Source organism: Rana temporaria, chromosome 8 (genome assembly GCF_905171775.1).
Source record: "Rana temporaria chromosome 8, aRanTem1.1, whole genome shotgun sequence".
NCBI classification, from domain to species: Eukaryota; Metazoa; Chordata; class Amphibia; order Anura; family Ranidae; genus Rana; species Rana temporaria.
The window spans coordinates 189,343-210,653 of record NC_053496.1 but is presented as its reverse complement, the minus strand read 5'-3'; the positions used below and the strand labels follow the sequence as shown (position 1 = coordinate 210,653).

Below are 21,311 nucleotides of genomic sequence, written 5' to 3'. Positions count from 1 at the left end.
TCTACAAGACTCACCTCTCACTCACTAAACCTGATCTACAGAGTGGGGCAAAGAGGAGGAGGCCTGGCGGTGATCCACAAGACTCACCTCTCGCTCACTAAACCTGATCTACAGAGTGGGGCAAAGAGGGGGAGGCCTGGCGGTGATCCACAAGACTCACCTCTCCCTCACTAAACCTGATCTACAGAGTGGGGCAAAGAGGAGGAGGCCTGGCGGTGATCCACAAGACTCACCTCTCGCTCAATAAACCTGATCTACAGAGTGGGGCAAAGAGGAGGAGGCCTGGCGGTGATCCACAAGGCTCACCTCTCGCTCACTAAACCTGATCTACAGAGTGGGGCAAAGAGGAGGAGGCCTGGCGGTGATCCACAAGGCTCACCTCTCGCTCACTAAACCTGATCTACAGAGAGGGGCAAAGAGGAGGAGGCCTGGCGGTGATCCACAAGACTCACTTCTCGCTCACTAAACCTGATCTACAGAGTGGGGCAAAGAGGAGGAGGCCTGGCGGTGATCCACAAGGCTCACCTCTCGCTCACTAAACCTGATCTACAGAGTGGGGCAAAGAGGAGGAGGCCTGGCGGTGATCCACAAGGCTCACCTCTCGCTCACTAAACCTGATCTACAGAGTGGGGCAAAGAGGAAGAGGCCTGGCGGTGATCCACAAGACTCACCTCTCGATCACTAAACCTGATCTACAGAGTGGGGCAAAGAGGAAGAGGCCTGGCGGTGATCCACAAGACTCACCTCTCGATCACTAAACCTGATCTACAGAGTGGGGCAAAGAGGAAGAGGCCTGGCGGTGATCCACAAGACTCACCTCTCGATCTCTAAACCTGATCTACAGAGTGGGGCAAAGAGGAGGAGGCCTGGCGGTGATCCACAAGACTCACCTCTCGATCACTAAACCTGATCTACAGAGTGCGGCAAAGAGGAAGAGGCCTGGCGGTGATCCACAAGACTCACCTCTCGCTCACTAAACCTGATCTACAGAGTGGGGCAAAGAGGAGGAGGCCTGGCGGTGATCGACAAGACTCACCTCTCCCTCACTAAACCTGATCTACAGAGTGGGGTAAAGAGGAGGAGGCCTGGCGTTGATCCACAAGATTCACCTCTCGCTCACTAAACCTGATCTACAGAGAGGGGCAAAGAGGAGGAGGCCTGGCGGTGATCGACAAGACTCACCTCTCCCTCACTAAACCTGATCTACAGAGTGGGGCAAAGAGGAGGAGGCCTGGCGGTGATCCACAAGACTCACCTCTCGCTCACTAAACCTGATCTACAGAGAGGGGCAAAGAGGAGGGGGCCTGGCGGGGATCCACAAGACTCACCTCTCGCTCACTAAACCTGATCTACAGAGAGGGGCAAAGAGGAGGAGGCCTGGCAGTGATCCACAAGACTCACCTCTCGCTCACTAAACCTGATCTACAGAGTGGGGCAAAGAGGAGGAGGCCTGGCGGTGATCCACAAGTTTCACATCGCGATCACTAAACCAGATCTACAGAGTGGGGCAAAGAGGAGGAGGCCTGGCGGTGATCCACAAGTTTCACATCGCGATCACTAAACCAGGCCTTCAAAACCCTCTTCCATTCATGGAAACTCTCACTCTGCAAACTAATCCCCAGGAAACCGTCCATATTCTTCTCTGCTATAGACCACCAGGTCCAAAATCGCAGCTTCTCTCACCTTTGACAGAGTTCATTTCCACTTATACCCTAAACAGCAAACATCTTCTGCTGCTGGGGGACTTTAACCTCTGGGCAAACGCCCCACAGGATCCTGTTGCCGACGCCTGCATCACCCATTTGGAACAATTAGGGCTGCAACAACTAGAATGTGGGCCCACACATGCTTCAGGTCATACGCTCGATCTTATTTTCAGACAAGATCTGGAAATAAACAATCTGAAAAATGAGCCGTTACCATGGACTGACCACCATGTAATTAAATTCATAATTACCAAAAACGCCACCCCTAACAAAAAGGCTAAAACCGGTGACAACACACTGGACCAGATCTCTGAAGAAGCTCCATTCAGAGCTCTTCAAAACTACATTAGGGAATAAAATAAAAACAATCAACTACATCAAACAGCCACAGAAACCCTGGATGCCATCAACACAGCTCTACTACAGTCAGCCGACTTAGTAGCGCCAAAATGCAAAACCTGCATCCGAAAAAACAACTCCAGCTGGTTTAACGATCAGCTGTCCTTGCTGAAGCAAGACGGCAGAAGAGCGGAAGCCGCCTGGAAAAGAAGCTCTTCAGAGGAAAACCATATCATCTACAAGGCAATAACAAAAAAATATCATAAGGAAATCTTCAAATCCAAAAAAAAGCATTTTTCCAATGCTATCACCAATGCCCTAAACCGCCCTCGTGAACTCTTCAAGCTGGTCACCCAGACCATGAATCCAGTCTGTCTTGAAGCCCCCAATTCTGATACCCAAGAATTTTGCAATGAATTATTGGATTACTTTGTTAACAAAATTGAAGAAATCAGTGAAATCATTCAGCAAAAAACAGTACCCCCTCTAACCCTGCCCTCAAATCACTCACCCAATACCCACATAAACTCACCACAATCAATAAAGTTCACTCTTAAACCCATCCCCAATCGAGGCCACCAACAATATCATCGGTACTCTGCGAGACAGCACAGCGCCTAATGATATCATCCCCACTAAACTGCTGAAGGAATGTGCCAATATCCTGGCACCACCTATCACGCAGCTTATAAACCAGTCCTTCAAGGAAGGCATAGTGCCCTCCCAGTTGAAACAAGGCATAATCAAAGCCATCTTAAAGAAACCCGCCCTCGACCCCAAAGACCCAAAACACTGCCGTCCCATAACAGGCCTAAACGTCCTCTCCAAGGTAATGGAGAAAGTAGTGGTACAACAGCTGCAACAGCATCTAGATACCCATAATTTGCTCGATCGATTTCAATCAGGCTTCCGTCCCGGACACGGGACAGAAACAGCATTGCTCAAAATATGGGATGATGTTCTCGAGGCCACAGACAAAGGAGAATCTTCTCTTCTAGTACTGTTGGACCCAAGCGCGGCTTTTGACACTGTAGACCACAAACCACTACTGACTCGGCTAACTGAAGTAGCCGGAGTCGTGGAAGGTGACCTGTCCTGGTTCTCCTCCTTTTTGGAAAACCGATCACAAATAGTGAAACTGGGACCTTTCGCTTCTGAAAAACGTACGGTGTCATGCGGAGTCCCTCAGGGATCCCCTCTGTCGCCTGTGCTGTTCAATATCTATCTTCCCCCTCTCTTTGAAATCATCAGTTACCAGAAGTTACTTTACCACTCCTATGCAGACGACACACAACTGTATTTTTGCATCTGCAACAAAAAGGATCATTATCTCGGTCTAGAGAAATGTCTCTCTTTGATAGAAAACTGGATGACAAAGAGTTATCTTAAACTCAACGGATCGAAAACAGAACTTCTTCTGTTCCACGCCAATCAAAAGAATCATCCCGCAACAACTTGGACCCCCCCGCCCATTCTGGGTAAAATCATCACCCCTAGCACCAAAGTCAAAAGTCTCGGAGTCATCTTCGACACCCACATGACAATGGAAGCACAAATAGGGTCAGTAGTCAGCGGATCCCAACATCTGCTGCGCCTACTACGCAGACTCCTCCCATTTATCCCAAAAGAGGACATTGCAGTCGTGGTGGGAACAATCGTGAATTCCAGACTGGACTACGCAAATGCCCTCTATCTAGGACTCCCCAAATACCAAATCACTCGTCTGCAAGTCGTTCAAAATACGGCCGCTCGACTAGTGACTGGGAAAAAAACATGGGAATCAATCTCCCCTTCACTGAGATCCCTTCACCGAGATCCCTTCACCGAGATCCCTTCACCGAGATCCCTTCACTGAGATCCCTTCACTGAGATCCCTTCACTGAGATCCCTTCACTGAGATCCCGTCACTGACATCCCGTCACTGACATCCCGTCACTGACATCACTGAGATCCCTTCACTGAGAGAGATCCCTTCACCGAGATCCCTTCACCGAGATCCCTTCACCGAGAGCCCTTCACCGAGAGCCCTTCACCGAGAGCCCTTCACCGAGAGCCCTTCACCGAGAGCCCTTCACCGAGAGCCCTTCACCGAGAGCCCTTCACCGAGAGCCCTTCACCGAGAGCCCTTCACCGAGAGCCCTTCACCGAGAGCCCTTCACCGAGAGCCCTTCACCGAGAGCCCTTCACCGAGAGCCCTTCACCGAGATCCCTTCACCGAGATCCCTTCACCGAGATCCCTTCACCGAGATCCCTTCACCGAGATCCCTTCATTGGTTCCCGGTAAAAGACAGAATCACTTTCAAGGCTCTCTGCCTAATACATAAGTGTATTCAAGGCAACGCCCCCCAATATCTATGCGAAAAACGAAAAGCCCATAACCCCAATCACATTCTGCGATCCACCAATCAAAACCTCCTCCAGATACCCAAAGCCAAATACAAGTCCAAAGAAGATTTGCGCTCCAGAGCCCCAGACTATGGAACGCTCTACAAACCAGCATTCGGTTGGAGGAGAATCACCTGACCTTTAGGAGAAAGATCAAAACTCATCTCTTTTGAGTTCAAAGGAGAAATGGACAAACGAGTGCCAAGAGGTGATTTAGTTTGCATGTGCAGCGCTATACAAGTTTTTCACTCACTCACATGAGCAGCACAGTGGCAGTGGCAGATCAAACAGAAGCAGCTTCCTTGATTGTAAAGGATAGGAGGGTTTACGCCCTGGTTCACACCGGTGCGATTTGACCGTTAAAAAAAAAAAATTGCATGACAAGTTGCACCCCAATGCTGTAATGGAACCGTTGCGACTTAAGCCACAGCGACTTTGGAAACGGCTCCTGCACTCAGTTTTTTGGGGAATTGATTACTGTGACGGTATCGGTATGATATCCCCGTCAACGTTCCCTTCTTCCCATAACGAAAATCACCCCAATATTCCACGAGGAGGGATATCCCTGGAGTCGCCCAGAAAGCCACACATGCCAAGCTTACTGCTGGAACAACACAGACTTTAATGGTTTTCTTCTCAGCTTTTTATACAGTCCAAGACATTGAAGCAACAATGAAATCTCCACCCAACCCAATCACACACTAAGGCTAATTACTAAAACATTCTAGACAGGTCGGCACCGACCGACAATTATCATGTCTAATCACTGCACATTCCTTAAAGCGGGGGTTCACCCTATCGACGGGAAAAAAAATAATTTTTTTTCTTTTACCTTTAAATCAGGCATTGTAGCGCGAGCTACAGTATGCCTGTCCCGAATTTTTTCCCCCCATACTCACCTTGTAGTCGTCCATCGAAGATACCGGGGAATGGGCGTGCCTCTGGAGACGGAGGATGATTGACGGCCGGCTCTGGCGCGTCACGCTTCTCCGGAAATAGCCGAAATAGGCTTGGTCTTCACGACGCGTGCGCATAGCCTGTGCGCACGCGCCGTGAAGAGCCGAGACCTACTCCGGCTGTCTTCGGGGAGAGTGACGTGCCAGGGCCGGCCGTCAATCATCCTCCCTCTCCATAGGCACGCCCATTCCCCGCGGGAGCCGAAATCTACGATGGACGACTACGAGGTGAGTACGGGGTTAAAAAAATCGGGACAGGCATACTGTAGCTCGCGCTACAATGCCTGTCTCGATGGTAAAATCAAGTACGAGAGGGTGAACTACCGCTTTAAACAACAAACCACCTTCACACACGAGTTTCCTAAGCAGACGTTTCGTCTGCTTCCAGTTTGACACCTATTAACACCTCTGAGAATCACTAGGTTGTAGACAGCGTTGTCACACAATTAAAGGCCTTTCAAAAGCTAGCCTTATTTAACATGAACAGTCTTTACAGAGAGAGATGAATCACACATGAACACCTGTTACCTCTAACCCACAGCATTAAGTTAGCAGGGAGAGAATTAGACTGAAGCATATAGGCAATTGCATCACAATGGCCCCCCTTTTTCTCCCTGCTCCGGCAAACCCGGTTGGACCTTCCCTGGTCCAGTAGGGTTGACGGGTTCAGAGCTTTTAGTCCGAGGTTAACTCCGTTTGGCGTGACTGACCTCCCTTGGCAACTGCTTCAGACTCAGGTATGCCACCGGGTCTTAAGATCACACGCCGGTCAGTCCCCAAGTCTTTGTGCGATCTGCAAAGTCACCAGAAGTCAGTGTGAAGACGGCGAATGGGTCTGTGCGCCACCATCTAGGTGTCCCGCTATGGGAGGGGCAGGTTATGGCTCTGAAGTGACAGTCACAGGAGATTCATAAAAATAAAAAGTTATATTTGTTGAAATGCTGTAGCACTGGTGCTCAGAGTCCGGGGGGGGGGGATCAGTGCCCCATAGGGTCAGCCACCCTCTGCTCCCTCCGCAGCCACCGGTTCTCCTCTTTGAGCTTCTCCAGCTCCATCTCCAGTTCATGGAGCCTGGGGGGGTCAGCCTGCTGTGACCTCAGGTGGTTGTTTTCCTCCTCCATGCGGCTTATGCACTCCTCCAGCTCCATGTACTCACGGATCAGCTCCTGCTTGCTCATGTCCTGCAGGCTCTCCACGTGGTCCTTCATCATCAGGAACTGGGTGGTGGTGTAAGGGGCCACCGGTGGGCCCTTGGCGAACATCTCGGCCTGCATCTGGGACGCCCGCTGCGACTCCCTCTCCTCCAGTCGCTTCTTCTCCTCCCAGGTCCGCTGGTTATATGACTTCCAGGACCTCTTCTTCTTGGAGGGTGGCCGGCGGTGCCTCTTTCTGCCCAGCTCCCTCCAGGGCCCCTCTGGCTCAGGGCTGGAGCCCATGACCAGCTGACAATGGTGTTCCCTGTTGTCCGTAATAACAGATTGTACCATGAGGGCTTCGTAAGGGGTGCCCAATGGTTCTTCCTGACCCAGCTCCTGGGGATCCCAAGCCGAGTCTACACAATGGGCTGCTGCTGGTGGGCGGTACCCAGGTTGAGACCAATTTGACCTGGTGTTGTCATTCATGGGGCAATTCTGCTTGAAGTGACCCAACTGTTTGCACCGGAAGCAGCGTTGTTCGTTGCCCTCCTGGCGTGGATAGCGAGGGCTAGATGTCACCGGTCTGTTAGGAGGTTGGTATCTAGCGGTTGGTGGGTGTGAGGGCACCGTTTGTGGTGGAGGTTGTTCCTGTGGTGTGACCTGGTTCGTCTTGCGAGTATCTGCATATTCATCCGCCAACTTAGCGGCCTCTGGTAGAGTCATGGGCCTGCGATCTCTCACCCAGTCTTTGACGTCCGTCTGGATGTGATTGTAAAATTGCTCCAGGAGCATTAGTTGCAAAATGTCCTCTGCGGTGGTGGCCTGGCTGCTGTTAACCCAGTTAGAGGCCGACCGGGACAACTGGCATGCCCATTCCGCATAAGAGTCTTTCGTGGTTTTGCGTGAGTCCCTGAACTTCTGTCGGTGGGACTCTGGGGTTACTGCATAACGAGCCAGGAGCGCTTCTTTAACCCGGGCGTAGCTATGGATATCCTGATCTGGCACGGTCCCGAAAGCATCAGAAGCTTTGCCTGACAGTTTGCCTGACAATATTGCAACCCACTCTCCTCTAGCTATTCGGTGCAGGTTACATTGTCGCTCAAAATCCACCAGGAAGTTATCAATATCACAGTCCTTTTCATCAAAAGCTTTAAAAGCGCTAAACGGAATCTTCCTTGCGTCTGCTGTGCTGTACTCACTGTTTGGAGAATGTGCGGCTGCTTGTTGGACTGCTGCCAGTTTTAACTGTAGCTCTGCATCTCTTATTTGTTTATCCTTCTGTAGCTCCGCGTCTCTTATTTCTTTAGCCTCCTCCGCTAACAGGTCCATCACTTTCAGCACCACATCCGCCGCTGGGTTCGGGCCGAACCACGCTAGCTTCTCTCTCATTAGCTTGTTGGCTGGCGATTCCTCCTCCTGAATCACTGGTGTCTCCATCTCTTGTACTGCTGGCGTTGCTGCAATCCCGTCCTCCTGGTCTATCTCCATTGATTCTGCTATGATGACCCGCTTGGTTTTGTTGCTAGCAATCCTTCCACGAACTTCCAGTAGTTCTTCCAGTGTCTGCTTGGAATCCGGGTGTGAAGGGGAATAGAAGGGAAAATCCCACTGCTACCAACCAATTGTGACGGTATCGGTATGATATCCCCGTCAACGTTCCCTTCTTCCCATAACGAAAATCACCCCAATATTCCACGAGGAGGGATATCCCTGGAATCGCCCAGAAAGCCACACATGAGACAAGCTTACTGCTGGAACAACACAGACTTTAATGGTTTTTCTTCTCAGCTTTTTATACAGTCCAAGACATTGAAGCAACAATGAAATCTCCACCCCCCCCAATCACACACTAAGGCTAATTACTAAAACATTCTAGACAGGTCGGCACCGACCGACACTTATGTCTAATCACTGCACATTCCTTACACAACAAACCACCTTCACACACTTGAGTTTCCTAAGCAGACGTTTCGTCTGCTTCCAGTTTGACACCTATTAACACCTCTGAGAATCACTAGGTTGTAGACAGCGTTGTCACACAATTAAAGGCCTTTCAAAAGCTAGCCTTATTTAACATGAACAGTGTTCACAGAGAGAGATGAATCGCACATGAAACACCTGTTACCTGTAACCCACAGCATTAAGTTAGCAGGGAGAGCATTAGACTGAAGCATATAGGCAATTGCATCACAATTACGACTCGCACAGACTTCTGTGAAAAGAAGTTGTAAGATGCAAAGAAACCGGATGTGCAAATCGAACCGATCGACAGCTTTGAAATCGCACTGAAGTATCGTGATTTCCAATCCGTGTGACCCGAAGATAATTCCACTTCAAGGCCGCCAGCAGATCGGCTACTACAAACTCAGCGCCGCCTGAACCCCTCCCATACCGGGGGGCCTATTCCGACACAGAGGGGACGAAGGTCACTGGGGGGGACACACAGAGGGGACGAAGGTCACTGGGGGGGGGGGACACAGAGGGGACACAGAGGGGACGAAGGTCACTGGGGGGGGACACAGAGAGGAGGAGGAGGAGGATCACTGGGGGGACACAGAGAGGAGGATCACTGGGGGGACACAGAGAGGAGGAGGATCACTGGGGAGACACAGAGAGGAGGAGGAGGAGGATGACTGGGGGGACACAGAGGAGGAGGAGGAGGATCACTGGGGGGACACAGAGAGGAGGATCACTGGGGGGACACAGAGAGGAGGAGGAGGAGGATGACTGGGGGGACACAGAGGAGGAGGAGGAGGATCACTGGGGGGACACAGAGAGGAGGAGAATCACTGGGGGGACACAGAGAGGAGGAGAATCACTGGGGGGACACAGAGAGGAGGAGAATCACTGGGGGGACACAGAGAGGAGGAGGATCACTGGGGGGACACAGAGAGGAGGAGGATCACTGGGGGGACACAGAGAGGAGGAGGATCACTGGGGGGACACAGAGAGGAGGAGGATCACTGGGGGGACACAGGGAAGAGGAGGAGGATCACTGGGGGGACACAGAGGGGACGAAGGTCACTGGGGGGGACACAGAGAGGAGGAGGATCACTGGGGGGACCCAGAGAGGAGGAGGATCACTGGGGGGGACCCAGAGAGGAGGAGGATCACTGGGGCCCCCTGAGGAGGATTGGGGCTGCTCTGGGCACAACATTACACAGAAGAGGGAAGTATCACTTGTTTATATTATCCATGAAAACATTCTAAAGCGTTACAATTACTTTAACAATGAAAAACGATCGGCATTGACCAATTGAAACGATCGGACTTACCATTCCCATCATACCGTAGGGTGATAAGGCACCGGCCTGGAAGACAGAAGGGGGCGGAGTGTTATACAGCGAGGTCACATGACTGAATTCTTATACCATAGATAGTAGAGGGCGTGACAAATTTGCTCTGAATTTTTTTTTTAACAAAGCTTTATTTTCTGTTCAGAGAATACAATAAAAGCTTTAAATTCCTTATAATGACCCTGAAGCCTCCGTAGAGCGGACGCCTCCGCTGACTCACCCTTCCAGTAAATTGTTTACTATGCTTCAGTTTGTGAATGAGCGCGAAGCCTCGAGCGCTTCCTATTTTCCTATTCATTATTTTGTGCAGCTGAGGCTACAGAGAAAGGGACTGATAAATCTATGTCCTCAAATCACTTGGGGGGGGGGGGGGGGTGTCAGGTAGGCTGTATGGGGACCCTGTGATTTCTAACAGCCCTGGATCTGACTCAACAGGAGGCGTGTCAGACATCTGCAGAGAGACCTCTGCTTCCACACAGAGCGCAAAGGTCCTTCTCTGCAGCATGCTGGCACAGGACAGGCTCTACTACTCAGGCTGTGGCTGCTTTCTGAGGGAATGAACCTTTTATTCTGCTGCATCTGGAATATAAGGGAATTTACACAGAGGAGTCAGGCGTTGGGGCGGGGCGTGTGATGTGTGACCCAACCCCCAGATAAACCCCCCGTGTGTCTTACCTGCATGTCACGAGGGGCTGCAGAACGAGCGAGTCCAGGCACACTCCCGTCCGTCAGGCTCAGGAACGGCGACATCCCAAAATTTCCAGAAAACATGCGTCTCATATGCTGGCGATGCAACGCGAAAGGATCCCTGCAGAGAGGAAAAAGAGCGCCATTATTCACTGAGGACACGAGAGCGCCTCCGCCTGGTCACTCCCACCCTGCACTGAGGACACGAGAGCGCCTCCGCCTGGTCACTCCCACCCTGCACTGAGGACACGAGAGCGCCTCCGCCTGGTCACTCCCACCCTGCACTGAGGACACAAGAGCGCCTCCGCCTGGTCACTCCCATCCTACACTGAGGAGACGTGAGCGCCTCCGGCTGGTCACTCCCATCCTACACTGAGGGCACACGAGAGCGCCTCCGCCTGGTCACTCCCACCCTGCACTGAGGACACGAGAGCGCCTCCGCCTGGTCACTCCCACCCTGCACTGAGGACACGAGAGCGCCTCCGCCTGGTCACTCCCATCCTACACTGAGGACACGTGAGCGCCTCCGCCTGGTCACTCCCATCCTGCACTGAGGACACGAGAGCGCCTCCGCCTGGTCACTCCCATCCTGCACTGAGGACACGAGAGCGCCTCCGCCTGGTCACTCCCATCCTACACTGAGGACACGAGAGCGCCTCCGCCTGGTCACTCCCATCCTACACTGAGGACACGAGAGCGCCTCCGCCTGGTCACTCCCATCCTGCACTGAGGACACGAGAGCGCCTCCGCCTGGTCACTCCCATCCTACACTGAGGAGACGTGAGCGCCTCCGCCTGGTCACTCCCACCCTGCACTGAGGACAAGAGAGCGCCTCCGCCTGGTCACTCCCATCCTACACTGAGGACACGTGAGCGCCTCCGCCTGGTCACTCCCATCCTGCACTGAGGACACGAGAGCGCCTCCGCCTGGTCACTCCCATCCTGCACTGAGGACACGAGAGCGCCTCCGCCTGGTCACTCCCATCCTACACTGAGGACACGAGAGCGCCTCCGCCTGGTCACTCCCATCCTACACTGAGGACACGAGAGCGCCTCCGCCTGGTCACTCCCATCCTGCACTGAGGACACGAGAGCGCCTCCGCCTGGTCACTCCCATCCTACACTGAGGAGACGTGAGCGCCTCCGCCTGGTCACTCTCATCCTACACTGAGGAGACGAGAACGCCTCCGCCTGGTCACTCCCATCCTACACTGAGGAGACGAGAGCGCCTCCGCCTGGTCACTCCCATCCTGCACTGAGGGTACACGAGAGCGCCTCCGCCTGGTCACTCCCATCCTACACTAAGGAGACGAGAGCGCCTCCGCCTGGTCACTCCCATCCTACACTGAGGAGACGAGAGCGCCTCCGCCTGGTCACTCCCATCCTACACTGAGGAGACGAGAGCGCCTCCGCCTGGTCACTCTCATCCTGCACTGAGGACACGAGAGCGCCTCCGCCTGGTCACTCCCATCCTGCACTGAGAACACAAGAGCGCCTCCGCCTGGTCACTCCCATCCTACACTGAGGACACGAGAGCGCCTCCGCCTGGTCACTCCCATCCTGCACTGAGGAGACGAGAGCGCCTCCGCCTGGTCACTCCCATCCTACACTGAGGACACGAGAGCGCCTCCGCCTGGTCACTCCCATCCTGCACTGAGGACACACGAGAGCGCCTCCGCCTGGTCACTCCCATCCTACACTGAGGAGACGAGAGCGCCTCCGCCTGGTGACTCCCATCCTGCACTGAGGACACGAGAGCGCCTCCCGCCTGGTCACTCCCATCCAACACTGAGGACACGAGAGCGCCTCCGCCTGCTCACTCCCATCCTACACTGAGGACACGAGAGCGCCTCCCGCCTGGTCACTCCCATCCTACACTGAGGACACGAGAGCGCCTCCGCCTGGTCACTCCCATCCTGCACTGAGGACACGAGAGCGCCTCCGCCTGGTCACTCCCATCCTGCACTGAGGACACGAGAGCGCCTCCGCCTGGTCACTCCCATCCTACACTGAGGACACAAGAGCGCCTCCGCCTGGTCACTCCCATCCTACACCGAGGAGACGTGAGCGCCTCCGCCTGGTCACTCCCATCCTACACTGAGGGCACACGAGAGCGCCTCCGCCTGGTCACTCCCATCCGACACTGAGGAGACGTGAGCGCCTCCGCCTGGTCACTCCCATCCTGCACTGAGGACATGAGAGCCCCTCCGCCTGGTCACTCCCATCCTGCACTGAGGAGACGTGAGCGCCTCCGCCTGGTCACTCCCATCCTGCACTGAGGACATGAGAGCCCCTCCGCCTGGTCACTCCCATCCTACACTGAGGACACGAGAGCGCCTCCGCCTGGTCACTCCCATCCTACACTGAGGGCACACGAGAGCGCCTCCGCCTGGTCACTCCCATCCTGCACTGAGGACACGAGAGCGCCTCCGCCTGGTGACTCCCATCCTGCACTGAGGAGACGTGAGCGCCTCCGCCTGGTCACTCCCATCCTGCACTGAGGACACGAGAGCGCCTCCGCCTGGTCACTCCCATCCTACAATGAGGAGACGTGAGCGCCTCCGCCTGGTCACTCCCATCCTACACTGAGGAGACGTGAGCGCCTCCGCCTGGTCACTCCCATCCTACAATGAGGAGACGTGAGCGCCTCCGCCTGGTCACTCCCATCCTACACTGAGGAGACGAGAGCGCCTCCGCCTGGTCACTCCCATCCTACACTGAGGAGACGTGAGCGCCTCCGCCTGGTCACTCCCATCCTACACTGAGGAGACGAGAGCGCCTCCGCCTGGTCACTCCCATCCTACACTGAGGAGACGGGAGCGCCTCCGCCTGGTCACTCCCATCCTGCACTGAGGAGACGTGAGTGCCTCCGCCTGGTCACTCCCATCCTGCACTGAGGACACGAGAGCGCCTCCGCCTGGTCACTCCCACCCTGCACTGAGGACACGAGAGCGCCTCCGCCTGGTCACTCCCACCCTGCACTGAGGACACGAGAGCGCCTCCGCCTGGTCACTCCCATCCTACACTGAGGAGACGGGAGCGCCTCCGCCTGGTCACTCCCATCCTACACTGAGGAGACGTGAGTGCCTCCGCCTGGTCACTCCCATCCTGCACTGAGGACACGAGAGCGCCTCCGCCTGGTCACTCCCATCCTGCACTGAGGACACGAGAGCGCCTCCGCCTGGTCACTCCCATCCTACACTGAGGACACGAGAGCGCCTCGCCTCCGCCTGGTCACTCCCATCCTACACTGAGGAGACGAGAGCGCCTCGCCTCCGCCTGGTCACTCCCATCCTACACTGAGGACACGAGAGCGCCTCCGCCTGGTCACTCCCATCCTACACTGAGGAGACGTGAGCGCCTCCGCCTGGTCACTCCCATCCTACACTGAGGAGACGGGAGCGCCTCCGCCTGGTCACTCCCATCCTACAGTGAGGAGACGTGAGCGCCTCCGCCTGGTCACTCCCATCCTACACTGAGGACACGAGAGCGCCTCCGCCTGGCCACTCCCATCCTACACTGAGGACACGAGAGCGCCTCCGCCTGGTCACTCCCATCCTGCACTGAGGAGACGTGAGCGCCTCCGCCTGGTCACTCCCATCCTGCACTGAGGAGACGTGAGCGCCTCCGCCTGGTCACTCCCATCCTGCACTGAGGACACGAGAGCGCCTCCGCCTGGTCACTCCCATCCTACACTGAGGACACGAGAGCGCCTCCGCCTGGTCACTCCCATCCTGCACTGAGGACACGAGAGCGCCTCCGCCTGGTCACTCCCATCCTGCACTGAGGACACGAGAGCGCCTCCGCCTGGTCACTCCCATCCTACACTGAGGACACGAGAGCGCCTCCGCCTGGTCACTCCCATCCTACACTGAGGAGACGTGAGCGCCTCCGCCTGGTCACTCCCACCCTGCACTGAGGACACGAGAGCGCCTCCGCCTGGTCACTCCCATCCTACACTGAGGACACGAGAGCGCCTCCGCCTGCTCACTCCCATCCTGCACTAAGGACACGAGAGCGCCTCCGCCTGGTCACTCCCATCCTACACTGAGGACACGAGAGCGCCTCCGCCTGGTCACTCCCATCCTACACTGAGGACACGAGAGCGCCTCCGCCTGGTCACTCCCATCCTGCACTGAGGACACGAGAGCGCCTCCGCCTGGTCACTCCCATCCTGCACTGAGGACACGAGAGCGCCTCTGCCTGGTCACTCCCATCCTGCACTGAGGACACGAGAGCGCCTCCGCCTGGTCACTCCCATCCTGCACTGAGGAGACGGGAGCGCCTCCGCCTGGTCACTCCCATCCTGCACTGAGGAGACGGGAGCGCCTCCGGCTGGTCACTCCCATCCTACACTGAGGAGACGCGAGCGCCTCCGCCTGGTCACTCCCATCCTGCACTGAGGACACGAGAGCGCCTCCGCCTAGTCACTCCCATCCTACACTGAGGGCACACGAGAGCGCCTCCGCCTGGTCACTCCCATCCTGCACTGAGGAGACGGGAGCGCCTCCGCCTGGTCACTCCCATCCTGCACTGAGGAGACGGGAGCGCCTCCGCCTGGTCACTCCCATCCTACACTGAGGAGACGTGAGCGCCTCCGGCTGGTCACTCCCATCCTACACTGAGGAGACGTGAGCGCCTCCGCCTGGTCACTCCCATCCTGCACTGAGGACACGAGAGCGCCTCCGCCTAGTCACTCCCATCCTGCACTGAGGACATGAGAGCGCCTCCGCCTGGTCACTCCCATCCTACACTGAGGACACGAGAGCGCCTCCGCCTGGTCACTCCCATCCTGCACTGAGGACACGAGAGCGCCTCCGCCTGGTCACTCCCATCCTGCACTGAGTACACGAGAGCGCCTCTGCCTGGTCACTCCCATCCTACACTGAGGAGACGTGAGCGCCTCCGCCTGGTCACTCTCATCCTACACTGAGGAGACGAGAACGCCTCCGCCTGGTCACTCCCATCCTACACTGAGGAGACGAGAGCGCCTCCGCCTAGTCACTCCCATCCTGCACTGAGGACATGAGAGCGCCTCCGCCTGGTCACTCCCATCCTGCACTGAGGACATGAGAGCGCCTCCGCCTGGTCACTCCCATCCTACACTGAGGACACGAGAGCGCCTCCGCCTGGTCACTCCCATCCTGCACTGAGGACACGAGAGCGCCTCCGCCTGGTCACTCCCATCCTACACTGAGGAGACGTGAGCGCCTCCGCCTGGTCACTCTCATCCTACACTGAGGAGACGAGAACGCCTCCGCCTGGTCACTCCCATCCTACACTGAGGAGACGAGAGCGCCTCCGCCTGGTCACTCCCATCCTGCACTGAGGGTACACGAGAGCGCCTCCGCCTGGTCACTCCCATCCTACACTAAGGAGACGAGAGCGCCTCCGCCTGGTCACTCCCATCCTACACTGAGGAGACGAGAGCGCCTCCGCCTGGTCACTCCCATCCTACACTGAGGACACGAGAGCGCCTCCGCCTGGTCACTCCCATCCTGCACTGAGGACACGAGAGCGCCTCCGCCTGGTCACTCCCATCCTGCACTGAGGACACGAGAGCGCCTCCGCCTGGTCACTCCCATCCTACACTGAGGACACAAGAGCGCCTCCGCCTGGTCACTCCCATCCTACACCGAGGAGACGTGAGCGCCTCCGCCTGGTCACTCCCATCCTACACTGAGGGCACACGAGAGCGCCTCCGCCTGGTCACTCCCATCCGACACTGAGGAGACGTGAGCGCCTCCGCCTGGTCACTCCCATCCTGCACTGAGGACATGAGAGCCCCTCCGCCTGGTCACTCCCATCCTGCACTGAGGAGACGTGAGCGCCTCCGCCTGGTCACTCCCATCCTGCACTGAGGACATGAGAGCCCCTCCGCCTGGTCACTCCCATCCTACACTGAGGACACGAGAGCGCCTCCGCCTGGTCACTCCCATCCTACACTGAGGGCACACGAGAGCGCCTCCGCCTGGTCACTCCCATCCTGCACTGAGGACACGAGAGCGCCTCCGCCTGGTGACTCCCATCCTGCACTGAGGAGACGTGAGCGCCTCCGCCTGGTCACTCCCATCCTGCACTGAGGACACGAGAGCGCCTCCGCCTGGTCACTCCCATCCTACAATGAGGAGACGTGAGCGCCTCCGCCTGGTCACTCCCATCCTACACTGAGGACACGAGAGCGCCCCCGCCTGGTCACTCCCATCCTACACTGAGGAGACGTGAGCGCCTCCGCCTGGTCACTCCCATCCTACAATGAGGAGACGTGAGCGCCTCCGCCTGGTCACTCCCATCCTACACTGAGGAGACGAGAGCGCCTCCGCCTGGTCACTCCCATCCTACACTGAGGAGACGTGAGCGCCTCCGCCTGGTCACTCCCATCCTACACTGAGGAGACGAGAGCGCCTCCGCCTGGTCACTCCCATCCTACACTGAGGAGACGAGAGCGCCTCCGCCTGGTCACTCCCATCCTGCACTGAGGAGACGTGAGCGCCTCCGCCTGGTCACTCCCATCCTGCACTGAGGACACGAGAGCGCCTCCGCCTGGTCACTCCCACCCTGCACTGAGGACACGAGAGCGCCTCCGCCTGGTCACTCCCACCCTGCACTGAGGACACGAGAGCGCCTCCGCCTGGTCACTCCCATCCTACACTGAGGAGACGGGAGCGCCTCCGCCTGGTCACTCCCATCCTACACTGAGGAGACGTGAGTGCCTCCGCCTGGTCACTCCCATCCTGCACTGAGGACACGAGAGCGCCTCCGCCTGGTCACTCCCATCCTGCACTGAGGACACGAGAGCGCCTCCGCCTGGTCACTCCCATCCTACACTGAGGACACGAGAGCGCCTCGCCTCCGCCTGGTCACTCCCATCCTACACTGAGGAGACGAGAGCGCCTCGCCTCCGCCTGGTCACTCCCATCCTACACTGAGGACACGAGAGCGCCTCCGCCTGGTCACTCCCATCCTACACTGAGGAGACGTGAGCGCCTCCGCCTGGTCACTCCCATCCTACACTGAGGAGACGGGAGCGCCTCCGCCTGGTCACTCCCATCCTACACTGAGGAGACGGGAGCGCCTCCGCCTGGTCACTCCCATCCTACACTGAGGACACGAGAGCGCCTCCGCCTGGCCACTCCCATCCTACACTGAGGACACGAGAGCGCCTCCGCCTGGTCACTCCCATCCTGCACTGAGGAGACGTGAGCGCCTCCGCCTGGTCACTCCCATCCTGCACTGAGGAGACGTGAGCGCCTCCGCCTGGTCACTCCCATCCTGCACTGAGGACACGAGAGCGCCTCCGCCTGGTCACTCCCATCCTACACTGAGGACACGAGAGCGCCTCCGCCTGGTCACTCCCATCCTGCACTGAGGACACGAGAGCGCCTCCGCCTGGTCACTCCCATCCTGCACTGAGGACACGAGAGCGCCTCCGCCTGGTGACTCCCATCCTACACTGAGGACACGAGAGCGCCTCCGCCTGGTCACTCCCATCCTACACTGAGGAGACGTGAGCGCCTCCGCCTGGTCACTCCCACCCTGCACTGAGGACACGAGAGCGCCTCCGCCTGGTCACTCCCATCCTACACTGAGGACACGAGAGCGCCTCCGCCTGCTCACTCCCATCCTGCACTAAGGACACGAGAGCGCCTCCGCCTGGTCACTCCCATCCTACACTGAGGACACGAGAGCGCCTCCGCCTGGTCACTCCCATCCTACACTGAGGACACGAGAGCGCCTCCGCCTGGTCACTCCCATCCTGCACTGAGGACACGAGAGCGCCTCCGCCTGGTCACTCCCATCCTGCACTGAGGACACGAGAGCGCCTCCGCCTGGTCACTCCCATCCTGCACTGAGGACACGAGAGCGCCTCCGCCTGGTCACTCCCATCCTGCACTGAGGAGACGGGAGCGCCTCCGCCTGGTCACTCCCATCCTGCACTGAGGAGACGGGAGCGCCTCCGGCTGGTCACTCCCATCCTACACTGAGGAGACGCGAGCGCCTCCGCCTGGTCACTCCCATCCTGCACTGAGGACACGAGAGCGCCTCCGCCTAGTCACTCCCATCCTACACTGAGGGCACACGAGAGCGCCTCCGCCTGGTCACTCCCATCCTGCACTGAGGAGACGGGAGCGCCTCCGCCTGGTCACTCCCATCCTGCACTGAGGAGACGGGAGCGCCTCCGCCTGGTCACTCCCATCCTACACTGAGGAGACGTGAGCGCCTCCGGCTGGTCACTCCCATCCTACACTGAGGAGACGTGAGCGCCTCCGCCTGGTCACTCCCATCCTGCACTGAGGACACGAGAGCGCCTCCGCCTAGTCACTCCCATCCTGCACTGAGGACATGAGAGCGCCTCCGCCTGGTCACTCCCATCCTACACTGAGGACACGAGAGCGCCTCCGCCTGGTCACTCCCATCCTGCACTGAGGACACGAGAGCGCCTCCGCCTGGTCACTCCCATCCTGCACTGAGTACACGAGAGCGCCTCTGCCTGGTCACTCCCATCCTACACTGAGGAGACGTGAGCGCCTCCGCCTGGTCACTCTCATCCTACACTGAGGAGACGAGAATGCCTCCGCCTGGTCACTCCCATCCTACACTGAGGAGACGAGAGCGCCTCCGCCTAGTCACTCCCATCCTGCACTGAGGACATGAGAGCGCCTCCGCCTGGTCACTCCCATCCTGCACTGAGGACATGAGAGCGCCTCCGCCTGGTCACTCCCATCCTACACTGAGGACACGAGAGCGCCTCCGCCTGGTCACTCCCATCCTGCACTGAGTACACGAGAGCGCCTCTGCCTGGTCACTCCCATCCTACACTGAGCGATTGAAGACCAGATTCTGTCTGCTTTTCATCTCCTTCCTCCCATAGGACGCCCTTAGGTTGAAGTAATTACACCGGGATGATGGGTATCAAGTATCTGGCAATTTTTGTTTACAACCGTCAACGAATCCCAGTCAATGCTTCACGGCCGGGACCTGCTGATCAGCTGTGTCCAATCAAAGCCCAGAGCTCTGTGTTGGAAAGCAACACAGAGCTCTGTACAGGGGTTATAATCTGTCAGTTTCTTATCCCTGCAAAGCATGAAGAAGAAACCGTGATATTTAGTAAGATCAGCACACAGTACACATTGTTAGGTACATATTTAACCCTTTGATCGCCCCCCAGATGTTATCCCCTTCCCAGACCATGTCATTAGTACAGTGACAGTGCATAGTATTGCCATTTAGCTGCTCTGTGTCTCTCCTCATTGGCTCACTGACTTTGATGGACAGCACCGGGAGCCAATGGCGCCCTCTGCTGCGTCTCAGCCAATCAGGAGGTAACGTCCCAGACAGCAAAGTCTCTCGTGCAACATCACTGGATCAAAATTGACCTCAGGTATTAGGTGGGGGGGGGGGCTTTACAACACCTTTATAGTAGTGCAGTGCTGAATAGCATAAAACGGCCTGGTCCTGAAGGGGGTAAAACCTTCCAGAGGTAAAGGGGGGTTAATCTGTGGAGGGACTTACATTAGGAACATGGCGGGGTCCTGTGGCTCGGTGTCCCTCATGAAGCTGAACATGGCTTCCTCTGCGGTTCCTCGGGATTAGCAGCGGGGGAAGGTTACAAAAGTCTGAAAAGAAGCAGAAAGAAGCGTTAGTGCGAAACAAGCGGATCAAATCTCACCTCCACCCCCGAGCTCCGCACCCCCCCAAGCTCCGCACACCGCGTCCCCCCCCCCCCCCAAGCTCTGCACAACGCACAGAGGTTCTAGGATAGATGTATTCTCATCTCTTAGGCTCGCTTCACATATATGCGGTGCGGGAAGTGCAACGAATCCTGAGCATTTCCCGCACTGAAATCGCACCCTGTTCATGTGACCTGCCATCAGCATCAATGTTAAATTAACGACACCCCAAAACAGATCACAGAGCGATCGCAAGAATCAGGTCGCATGGGTGCCCATGTAATCCAATTCTGGTGCGGCAAAGAAAAAGACGGCCAAAGGAAGGAGAAAGAGAAGACGGCAAAGGAAGGAGAAGGAGAAGACGAAGACGGCCAAGGAAGGAGAAGGAGAAGACGAAGACGGCCAAGGAAGGAGAAGACGGCCAAGGAAGGAGAAGGAGAAGACGGCCAAGGAAGGAGAAGGAGAAGACGGCCAAGGAAGGAGAAGGAGAAGACGGCCAAGGAAGGAGAAGGAGAAGACGGCCAAGGAAGGAGAAGGAGAAGACGGCCAAGGAAGGAGAAGGAGAAGACGGCCAAGGAAGGAGAAGGAGAAGACGGCCAAGGAAGGAGAAGGAGAAGACGGCCAAGGAAGGAGAAGGAGAAGACGGCCAAGGAAGGAGAAGGAGAAGACGGCCAAGGAAGGAGAAGGAGAAGACGGCCAAGGAAGGAGAAGGAGAAGACGGCCAAGGAAGGAGAAGGAGAAGACGGCCAAGGAAGGAGAAGGAGAAGACGGCCAAGGAAGGAGAAGGAGAAGACGGCCAAGGAAGGAGAAGGAGAAGACGGCCAAGGAAGGAGAAGGAGAAGACGGCCAAGGAAGGAGAAGGAGAAGACGGCCAAGGAAGGAGAAGACGGCCAAGGAAGGAGAAGACGGCCAAGGAAGGAGAAGACGGCCAAGGAAGGAGAAGACGGCCAAGGAAGGAGAAGACGGCCAAGGAAGGAGAAGACGGCCAAGGAAGGAGAAGACGGCCAAGGAAGGAGAAGACGGCCTAGGAAGGAGAAGACGGCCAAGGAAGGAGAAGACGGCCAAGGAAGGAGAAGACGGCCAAGGAAGGAGAAGACGGCCAAGGAAGGAGAAGACGGCCAAGGAAGGAGAAGACG

At 56.7% G+C, this 21,311-nt stretch overlaps 1 protein-coding gene across 2 annotated transcripts in view; it reads right to left on the bottom strand.

Moving 5' to 3' along the window:
* LOC120946600 (myeloid leukemia factor 2-like) overlaps positions 1–21,311 on the bottom strand; it is a 54,654-nt gene that overhangs the window by 21,416 nt on the left and 11,927 nt on the right. For both annotated transcript variants that reach the window (XM_040361155.1, XM_040361154.1), the window contains 3 exons: positions 20,018–20,121; positions 10,494–10,626; positions 9,798–9,833 (listed from right to left, as the gene is read on the bottom strand). In XM_040361155.1, coding sequence (XP_040217089.1) covers positions 9,798–9,833; positions 10,494–10,626; positions 20,018–20,070 — 222 coding nt within the window. In that variant the 5' untranslated portion in view covers positions 20,071–20,121. The remainder of the gene's footprint in view (positions 1–9,797; positions 9,834–10,493; positions 10,627–20,017; positions 20,122–21,311) is intronic.